This window comes from Echinops telfairi, unplaced genomic scaffold (genome assembly GCF_000313985.2).
Source record: "Echinops telfairi isolate 266 unplaced genomic scaffold, ASM31398v2 ScPeMD7_7421;HRSCAF=8459, whole genome shotgun sequence".
NCBI classification, from domain to species: Eukaryota; Metazoa; Chordata; class Mammalia; order Afrosoricida; family Tenrecidae; genus Echinops; species Echinops telfairi.
Window position 1 is genome coordinate 3,026,907 of NW_022111321.1, and position 11,176 is coordinate 3,038,082.

Here is an 11,176-nt window from a genome sequence, read left to right on the forward strand (position 1 = left end):
TATGACTGGCCTATGGAAGTGTACGATATGCAAACCATATTGTTAAAAATTATAATATAAATAAAATGAAATAGAGCTTCCAAATATTTTTAGGACCCCTGGGGCATAGTTGTTATGCATTTGGCTGCAAACTGAAAGGTAAAAATGTGAAATTCAATCTACTTAACAACAACAACAAAGCATTTTAAAGTGTAGCAGCAAACGATGTGCACTATTTAATATAGTACCATCGCCTACAAGCTGATTTGAGAAAACCAAACCAAACTCACGGCCATCTAGTTGGTTCTGATTCATAGTGACCCACCAGGACAGGGTAGAATTGCCACGAGGTTTTGGAGACCATATCTCTTAATGGAAATAGAAAGCCTTGTCTTTATCTCACAGAGCAGCTGGTGGTTTCAAACTACTGACCTTGCCATCCGCAACCCAACACATCGCCTGCTAAGTTTACCAGGGCTCCCGATAAGTTGTGCCTAAATATTTGAAAGCAAAATCATAGAAAATCAAAGAAGAAAATGTTTGCAAAGAATAACTACAGTGGTTACTACAGTTACTATAAGATTCTTAAGTTACATTGATTTAAGTGCAAAGTAGGCACTTGGAAGAAAGGCTGGAAATGAGAATGCTTTCTAAAATAGTATCTGCTCTCTGGAAGTAATTACTAAAGACCATGGTAGGAATTAATACTATTTATGGTCATAGGAAAAATCCTCATTAACATTTCAGTTTTAACTATATTTTTTATGGTGGAAAGGTCATACCAAGATCATCCTATGGTTTGAAGGTTTCTTGGTGTTTTTATTACAATTAAGACAGTATTTCATTTCATTGTAATTGGTGTTTGGAAATGTTACATCTCCCCCCTGAATACTGTAATGGCTAATCTTCCAACTAAATATTTTTTCCATATATACCTTTTCATGTATTATTTGCTCATCATAGAAATCTGAGAATATTAATACTTAATAAGCAAATTCTTACAGTTGAAAGGCATATGGATTGATCAAAGTTTTATATTTGTATACATCACTTTATTATTTGATTTAAAGTGTTTAGAGGTAAGTTGCAAAGATCTCTGGTGGTTCTGTGATTATGTGTCCTGTTTGCTCACTGTAAGGTCAGTGATTCAAACCCATCAGCCGCCACTTCCTGAGAGAAAGATAAAATTCTTTGCTCTTGGAAACCCTATATCAGGTTGCTGTGAATCTGAAAGCACCCCATAGAAATGTACTTTCTTTGAATAAGTTGTGCTTCTTCATTTTCAAAGGACAAGGCCCACATGTATGTTGGATTTTGTCTGATTCCCTCTCATATTTATTGTTATACTCTTAAACTGTAACCAAGACTTTTAAATAAGGGTTATAATTTACAATAATTTAGATGAAATTCCCCAGTACTTTAACAAAATAAATAAGAAAATGGAGTCAACTGAAGTAGTATTGAGTACAAAAAAAGCAAGTCCTAGACTGTGTACAGTATCATACATTCTTCAGAAAGTGAAAAGTCAGCAAAACTAAGCTTGCATTTTTAGAAGTGTATATATTTGTGATAAAATAATAATACAAGTTGTCATTGTTGTTGTTGTTAGGTGCCGTCAAGTCAGTTCTGGTGCATAGCTGCCCTGTGTGCCATAGAATGAAACACTGTCCAGTCCTCTGTCATCCTCACGATTGTTCTTCTGTTTGAGCCCATTGTTGAAACATCAGACAAGAGCATGATAGCTGTAAGCCAAGGAAGGGGTAGCCCAGTAGTACATAGAGTAGTTGCAAGTTATTGGGACAAGCACACACATACGTGTACACACAAATTCATGCACACGAATGCTTCATCATGCATTTTATTTCAATTTAACTAGAAGAAAACTAGGAGGTTTATATTGCTCAGGAACAAATTGATGATAAAATTGTAGTGGTTCTCATCTTCATTGAGGTGCTAGCTATATTATTTTTAAAACACTGGACATTGGGCTGTTTGACCTCCACTTTCCATTGTATTATTCAATATATGGGAAATATTTAGTTATGTTATGTAATTTTAATAATTAAATAAGATGCATAATAATGATTCCTTTAAACATATTTTTTATGTTCAGGGTTACTAGTCCACTTCCTTTTTGAATGATGCTGTCTCAGTGAGGCTCTAATACATTTCCATTAATCAAAGAGAGTAAATGAAGCCTGAGGTTATTCTATTAGTTTTCACAGTGGGTGTTGTATGTACATGGCTTTGATCCATAAATAAAATTTCCTAGCAGAATATTTGTAGAATGAGGGTCTTAATTTTAGAGGTGAAGTGCATATGAATTCTGATTTTCATTAAATCTTGTAGAAAAAGGCTGGTCTTCTGTTCAATCAGTAGTATGGAAATCAAGGGCACCTCTAGTGATCAGATATGGGAGTTTGAAGGAAGGAATAATCTCCTATCCATGCCACAGTTCAGTCTCAATAAATTAAGAAGGATTTCTCAACATTCTAGAAGAAAATGAGTTAAGATTCAGGTGTAAGTTCTTTGTTTTGTGAACTGTATGAAACCATTTCTATTCTCAAAGGCACAGTAAGATGCTATAGCCCCGCTGGATGTCGGAGGGACCAGTACAAATGGTCTACTATGATTTCACCAGGAGAGTTGCTGGTTATAGAAATATTTTCCTGTTTCTAAAAGAGAAACCTTTCCTGAGGATGAATGGGACACTTTTTGAGCAGGTAAGGTGGGGGTGGAAAGCCTAATGGTACACTGTCTTGAAACATATTTTCTAAGGAGCTCCTTTGAGTGTAAGCAGATTAAAGTAGAGCTTTGAGATTAAAGTAGAACTTCCTACCCATCTTAAACATCCCATGTAGCTCTGTCATTGCTGAAAAGTATGGATTTTAAGTGAAAACATATAATGGATTTTTAAAAAGCCCTTCCAGGGACACCTTGAAATATTATGAAATTTCATAATGAAAATTAATTATGAAAATTAACTGAGGGGAATGAATGCAACAATGGGCATGACGAATTAAATAAGCAATAGATCATTATTTTGTGCCTATCATAATTGGTCTCACTTTTAATTTCACAGGAAGAACAACTTTACTGTACCTGACGAGGAGCTCTTTCTGACTTACTCCGGCACCACTCCCAGTCTGAAAGGTCCGGTTTCTGATTCTCCTCGTGAGAAAGTCTTCTTTCTGCCCCTTCCAAAAAGGCAGCTTCTTCACAGTTAATATCACCTCCTGATTTCTCAGAAAACAGTGGGTCAATGTCTTTGTCTTTGCCAGAATCAGGACTAGGATCCATGACATCAGTATTCGTGCATTTGTTGATGCCTCTCAGGGTGGAGCTGTCCGGAGAAGGCGTGGTGCTGATTTCCACTTTGATGGCATTGAAGAAATTGCCGGTGTCTCTCTGAGAGTCCTTTGTCATTTCAAAATCATAGTTCATCCGGCTGTGACAGGGTATAAAATTTTCATCATCCTCATAGTAATCTTCACGTGATATCTTATAAATTCCATAACTTCGTTGGAATGATAGATTGAATTCAAAGCTTCTCTTGGCTAAGTGAAAACAGAAACAAAACTCCATGGTTAATGAGATACATGTAAACAGCAATAGAATATACACATAGTGAATTCAAATAGGAAAGTGCATTCAACCTGATTACTATGAGTTAAAACAGCCTTCACTTGCTTCTTGTCAATTAGGCAAAGTAATTATGGCCTACATAATCAAGTCATCTCATCACTCTGGATCTAATTTTTTTCTAATTTGTACAATGAAGGGTTTGGAATACATAAAATCCCAAGGAGTCTTTCAGCTTTTAAAGTAGTTTTTCTAATTTAAATATTTAAACCACAGATAAAGACACTTTCAGATACATTCAGTTTTAATACTCTTTTCTGTCTGCTTGTCAATCTGAATCTTTAAAAAAATTGGAGATAAAATGCAGTGTTTATAAATTCTAATTTACTAGAAATACATTTACAAATAACTTTAATATTATGCCAACACCATCACCACCGGGTATAATTTCTTTAAACAGTTTGATGCATACTATTCCTAATATTTGTAGGCTTATAAATTGATACTTTAAAATTATGTTATGAGACATTTTAGCCTTTAAAATATAATGCATACATTTCTGACATTAATAAATTTAGAACCAATTGAATGGAAGTGGAAGCACTTTACAAAATGTCTATAAAGCTCATTAATTACAGGCATGTTTTGCAGAAATGCTTAAAAGCTTTATTATTTAAAACAGATAAAATATTATGGTATTTTAAATACAATATTACTCATTGGAGAATTTGGTAGAAGTCTTAGTAGAATAACAAAGGAGGCGGTGACAGAAAGAATTCTAGATGACTTTAATGTATTAAGTATGAAATTACATTAAGGTGCTATGGCAAATATAATTTAATATTTTAGTCTTTATCTCTTAAGCATGGCTCATTTCAGGCAAATTTGTCCATTTATAGCTCTGTGTTTTATAGCCAGACAGTTAGCTTTTCTTGGTGTATAAAATTATGAAAATTTATATAGCTTCTATGGAGAAAACAGTAAAATTTTGATTTATTTTATACTCCGATGACTTTCCTATATTAATTCTATTACAAAATGTTCCCATAATTGAAGATTTACAAACCAATTCTGTCTGAAAAACATAATTTGAAGTATTTATTATTGTCAGACTCAGACTAGAAACAAGAAGAATTTCTATTCTAAAGAATGGAAAAATAAAAATGGATGTGTTCATTTCTATACATGCTTTCAATTATATTTCTACTTACTTTTTCGAGCCATTAGTGTGGAATTTGAATTTTGAGCCTATTTTAACAGCATGGAAAATGGAGGAAATAATGTTTTAATTATTGATGAATTTCTCCTTTCTCCAAAAAAGTGTATAAACTATTGTCAACTCCGTTCATTAAATTTTTTTCATAAAATATTAGTTTTGTGATACCAAATTAAAAAATATGACAATACAGTAGACATAACTAATGCCATTGAATTGCATTTGTTAAATAGTCAAACTATTTGTTACATGTATAGTTATCAGAACTAAAATTGATGTTCTATAGCTATAAATTTTATTATCTTTATTTTAAATTATGAATTATATAAAGCAAAAATGAGCAAGATGTTTGAAGGCATGTGCAGAGGTGTGAATGCGAATTTCTCTCCACATCATGAGGAGAAAGAGGCCGTCTGAAGTTGGCTATGAGAAGAAAAGGGAATTGTGACAGAGACCATTGAGAGACAGACATCCTTGAGCCAGGTACTGCACATAGATCACCACACTTAGCATACCAACAACCTTCGCAATAAAAAGTGTATTGGTCCTATTTTAGAGATATGAAAAGTGAGGCGATAGAGGAAACTCATAAGACGATCTCTCCAGTAAACAGATTTGCATCGAAAACTAACTAAATCCATGATTATAGTTATTAACAGCTATGTGAAATTGCTTTACTGCTAATCAACCCAAGAGCAGAATGTGTCAAACGTTTTGTTTTTAGGTCTGAGGAAGTGCATTAGTTGTGAAGTGTAACCAAGAAACACATTTCTAGTTAGTGAGTTTTCTTAACTGTAGAGGTAAGTTTTGACAGATTTTGATGAAATTCTGATTGAGAGGTAATGAATTACAATGGTACTGGGGTTAGACTTTTCTTTGAGGACAAAGACTATGTGTGCCTTCTTTTATGAAACAAGGGCGAGTGAGGTAAAATCAGTACTTGGGGTGGCATCCAACAACAAGACATATAAACTGCGACAAAAGGGGAGTTATGGAGCAGATCCTTCTACTGCAGCCAATTGCTGCCTTGAGGAACCTGTCCTTCAACTGGTCAGATTTTTCAACATCATCCCGGTGTGTATTTTGATGTAAAATCTTATCTAAAACTGTGGCACAAAATTGAAATTGGGTAAAAGTAACAGTGAGGGTCATAAAACCATTTCTCTGAGCCAAATTCAGGCCACGGACCATGAACTACTGTACCAGGCAAAGAGTGACCACTCCCCTAATAAATATTTGGTGAGTGAGTGAGTAAATGACTAGATGAGGAAATGAAGCAAATGTTAGGAATCATGTCTGGTATGATAGCAAAGGATTATCACAAGATGGCTTTGGCTAATAACTGGCTGAATAGAATAGGATATCAAGAGAAATTATATATTTCAAAATTACTAATACTAGGAGGAAGGCCTCAAAGGCATTAGCAGTCTTGATTCCTACTTCATGCCATGGAGTGGGGGTGGGGGGGTGCGAGGGTAGTGAAGGGGAAAGCTGATTATTTATTTTTAAAAAACTGTGTGCAATCAGTATCTTTTATTGACTAATAACTTTGAATAAACTTAAAGATATTCTGAATATAGCTCAGGATATTTTGATCAGGATCTCTACTCCCATAATGATGTTCAAGTCTTCGAATCCAAAAGGTAGTCTCCTCTCTCCTACAGGGTCAGGATGAGTTGGAGTCAACTGGATGGCAGCGAGTTTGGTTTTAGACCACAATTGTGAAAATAATGTTGCATTTGCTCTAAAAAGCAAAAGTTCACTACCCAAAAGCTCAACATGAAACATGAATTAGTGTTTGCCTTTAGTCACATCTTGCCAATTATAATGTTAGACAAATAGTCATATCAGCTTGTAAAAATAAACAATTCACTGTCATTGAGTTGATTTCAACTCAGAGCAATCCTGTAGAACAAAGCAGAACTGAAACTTTAAAAATCTCTCCCGGAGCAGAGAGCATCATCTTTCTTCAGGGACCTGATTGGTGGATCCCAACAGTTTCCCTTGTGGTTAGCAGTTCAATGTGTGACCCATTACTAACCAAAAACACCAAACTAATTACCATCGAGTCAATTCTGACTCATAAATTTTTCTTACCGTCATTGCTATTACTGTAATCTCTACAAGCACATCATATTACAAAGGTTACATTATTATAAGTATTATAACTATTTTAGAGATACAGATGAATTTAGCACTTATCAACAGTAAAATGTGGCATCTTAACAGTAAAAATGTATATTTTCTGATGATTTGAAAAATATCTGCACACACTAACTTTGTATGTCATCAATACATAGAAAATGCCCAGTTCATGACTATCCAATATTGAGAAGTTATCATATTGTTGAATTGATTGGAGACTATACTGTGATGTCCTTCAGAGTTTTGCACCATTAAAAGAGCCTGTGATGAGCTACTGTCATTTAATTTAGTTGGTGTCGTAGTTGAAAAGTAACATATTTCCCTATTTTAGGAAATGGATTTTCTATGGCTAATGGAATAGTTAATTCATTATCAACTAATGCCTTCCTAGGTTTCTTAAATAGTGGAACATCCTGTTTTTTTGTGTTGAATGACTAAATGATAATATCCTTCTCTTTCCCTTCAGAGTCAAAATACACAAGTCATTTCTCACATACCTGTCTTAGAATACAGGGAAAGAAAATACACTCTAGAAAATTTGGTAATTTACCCTGTCTCACACCCTCTTTCTAGATGTGCTCTTTAGCACATGCCTTTTTAAAAAAGTGAATAGAATTATAGACTCATATACAGACATATATTGACAAGCATTGCCATTTTTGTCCCTTCTTGGAACTGAGGTGTTTGTGTTTTAATTTTTACAGCAGATGTGTATACTTTGGGCTTGTTCACAGGTACGAGCATCGTTTGCTGGAAAAGCTTTCTAAAATCCTGAAAAACGACAAACAACAACCTCATAATTTGTTTTTAACTGTTTCATCACATACTTATGGGCTATAATACAACCTCAAAAACACCAAGGTCTGGTGTGTTGGAATCGACTTGATGGTGGGTGATTTGGTTTCCATTTTAATATAACCTGAGCTAACTCTGTTTGGGTTCAGGCTTCTCATAGCAACACTGTATATGCAATGGAGGTTCATTTTCTTCGCCAGGTTTAGAGAGGCAGTCCTGCAACATTTAGGATTCTTTATTAACTTCCTGTGGTTTTTAATGAATTCTATTCTCCTGGTCTCTTATCTGCAATAATTTTTGGACTCACAAGTACTAACCTGCCGCATTCAAAAACCTACTCTAACATGGTGCTAAAAATCATTTCACTTTTTAAATTTCTCCTGGCTACTGACCATTCACCTTTGCCCTTGGACATTGTCTCAGGCAGCCACTTCACTGTATTTGATTGGGTGCACATGGCTTCCACGCAGAGGACTTACTTTTCTTCTCGTCGGATGCACCTGCGAATGATGAGTCTTGCCTGCAGTTGATGATGCAGCCACAGGGCAGGTGGGTCCAGCGTTTGGACAAGACAAACACTGGGGTTACTGTGGTGGCCAGCAGGGTTAGTAGAAAGCTGAGTGTCTCGAAGGGAAGGCTCTGAAACCCCACCACGTGCTGGACCACCATGTGGATCTGCAAAGGGGTAGAGAGTTTCAGACCAAACTCAAGACCGTACTTTCTATTCCCCCCACACACACCCCTACTCTCCTGAAGCATGCCTCTCCACTCCCTTTGCCAGGCCCTCTTCTGGTCTCAGAACTTGCAGCCCTGCTCCTGGACTGCTCTCTGGACCTCAGTGGCGGATTCTTAGGACCTTGGAGGAGTCACTCTGCGTCCCCACGCAAGGTTTGACGGGGTTTTTGCCTTTTCAATGTTCGTTTTCACTGCCCATCACCTCGAGTCGCCACTAGGGAGGCAGTCTACAAGTGGGGGACCCAACCCCTGACCTGGGGAAGAAGATGCGGGTGGAATCAACATCTGGTATACCAGATGGCCTTTGTCCTGCATGGGTCCCTCGCTTCCGCCCAGGAGCTCCACCCTGCCACCCTAACTGGTCCGCTGCCTGGAGATCCGAACAAAAGGCGTGGTGTAATCTCCTCACCAGCCCTTCATCTGATCCCTGCTGAAGATGGTGTCCTCGCCCAGTCGGAAGGGACGGGAGAGAAGGGAACAAAAGAGTGAGGGGCCACCCCCACCCCACCCCACCCCACCCCCTGTCCCTAAACCTTTAAACCTCGCTCCTTTTCCCAGTCTGCCCCGATTTCGCCTAGGTCCCCTAGGGAAACTAACTCGAACGCGCCAGGACCCCCTGGCCCCGCCCCCCGCCGTCCCCCATAATTTGGGAATAAGAAGCCCGGAAGGGCGTAGACTTGGGCGCCAACCCGCCCCACCGGGACGCCGCCTGCCTGCGAGCGCTTCTCCATCCCCGGAGGAGGCTGCAAACCAGCGCCCCGGGTCCCCAGCCGCACGCCCCCAGTCGCGCCCGTGTTACCATCATGGGCAGCCAGAGGATGCCTTTGGTCAGCGCGAGGATCAAGGCAAAGCGCCTCTGCGCCACGCTCACGGTCGAACTCCTGCAGCCGTGCAGCGGCCCGCGCGCCCCGGCGCCCGCGGCGGGAGCAGAGCCCAGGTCCGGCCCCCGCGAGCCCCGCACGTCCGCCGGGCGCAGGGCATCCTCCGGGCAGAGCGGCAGCACTCGCCCCGCGGCCGACGGGCTCCCGGGCGTGGACGCTCCGCGGGAAATTTCCTGGTAGTTGGCGTGGAGCCGGGGCGGCTCGTCGGAGCACAGCAACTGGTGAGCGAGCGGCCCGGCGAGGCCCGCGAGGAGCCCGAAGGCGGCCGCGTACACGGCGAAGAGCAGCAGCACGTAGGAGCTGGAGCAGTCGGCCCCGCAGCCCCAGGGCGTGCGCACGAAGGCGCCCCAGCCGCCCAGGGGCAGCGCCGAGAGCAGCAGGCTGGCTGCCCACACGGCCAGAGCCACCGCCAGCACCGGGCCCGGCCGCCGGGAGCCCGCCTGGCTCCCCACCGCCCTGTACACGCTGTAAAAGTTATAGGAGACCAGGAGCGTCGCCTTCAAGTTGCTCGAGAGGCCCTGGCATGTGTACAGCAAGGCCGAGGCGGTGCACAGAGACTGGACGTAGCCCGGGATCTCGTCCGGCCACCGCAAGAACATGAAGATGGTCACCGACAGCACGCTCAAGAGATCGTCCCCACACCAGGACGCCACCAGCATGGACACGACGGTTCGGTGCTGCATTTTCAGGAGGGAAACGAGCGAGTAGATGCTGCCCGCCAGCGCGGCCAGAGTCATGAAGCAGGTCAGGCAGAAAAGGAAGAGATTCAGAGGCCCCGGAGGATTTAAAAAGTCCGTAGAATTATAGTTTTCCTTCCATAGGCTAGAGTCATTGGTCGACAAGTTGCTGAGAAGCACAGACATGGTCCGTGGGGAGTGTTTAATTCCCCCTTTCAAGGAGTCTGTGAATTTTCTCAAAACAAAGCATACCTGTTCGCTGTAAAGCAGATTTCATTTTCTCCTTCCAAGTTTGCCTCCAGTTTGAGTTTTACTCCTGCAGGAAGGAGATGGTCAGGCAAGTCTGCCCTAGACCACACTCAACCCTCATTTAACAGTTTTGTTCCATTTAAAATGAAAGAAACTTTTCAATCAACCTTTCCATTTAAAACAAGCCCAACACAATGAAACAAACCCCCCAAGCCCCACTCCAAAACAAAACCCCCAAATCTTCCCACAGCAAGTGTCAAGTAAAACAGACAAAAGCTCCTCAGGTAGATTGAAAGAAAAACAAGGATGCCCGGTCCTTCTGGGTCCTTCTGACGGAGTGGAGTAAAGCAGCTTGTCACCTGCAGTAATCAAACACTGTTCACTTTGAAGAGCAGTCAGATGGAGGCGTTTGGTTCCAGAGCTGGATCCCAAGGCAGGCAGAGGTCAGGTGGACTCCAGCCCTGCCAGCTCACAGAGCAAAGAGCCAGCCGGCTTGTCACAGGGAGCCCGAGCGAGCGCAGGCGAGAGTCTGAACCGCTGTGTTCTTCAATCAGCCTGTGATCCTCCGAGCTGCAGAAAGGAGGAGTCATCCCCAAGCAGGAGAGATGCAGGAACAGAAAACGGAGGGGAGTTCAGAGTATGAGAAAAGGAACTATCTCTCTCAGCCGACCTCATCCAAAGCAAGAAACGCTGCCCTTGCTCATGCTTCCCCTTTGGTTTTGACATATGAAATGAACCCAGATACCTGCGCGGGATTGATGTGAACTCCGGATAAAAATACAAATGAAAATTTGAAAGGTCCCTCCATACTACTCCACTCACTAAGGGGCTGCTTTTATTCTCATCTAGAATTCCCTATTTTAATCTATTGGAGGGGGGGGCGGGGGATATTACCAATGCTACTTATAAAAGAAAAA

At 40.9% G+C, this 11,176-nt stretch overlaps 1 protein-coding gene across 1 annotated transcript in view; it reads right to left on the minus strand.

Moving 5' to 3' along the window:
• The window catches only part of GPR149 (G protein-coupled receptor 149), a 71,600-nt gene extending 61,269 nt beyond the window's left edge, over nucleotides 1-10,331 (minus strand). Inside the window, exons 1-3 of the mRNA XM_004709081.2 lie at nucleotides 9,252-10,331; nucleotides 8,184-8,392; nucleotides 3,082-3,526 (exon numbers count right to left, since the gene is read on the minus strand). Of these exons, the coding sequence (XP_004709138.1) occupies nucleotides 3,082-3,526; nucleotides 8,184-8,392; nucleotides 9,252-10,196 (1,599 nt within the window). The 5' untranslated portion in view covers nucleotides 10,197-10,331. The remainder of the gene's footprint in view (nucleotides 1-3,081; nucleotides 3,527-8,183; nucleotides 8,393-9,251) is intronic.
• Nucleotides 10,332-11,176: the final 845 nt, after the last annotated feature.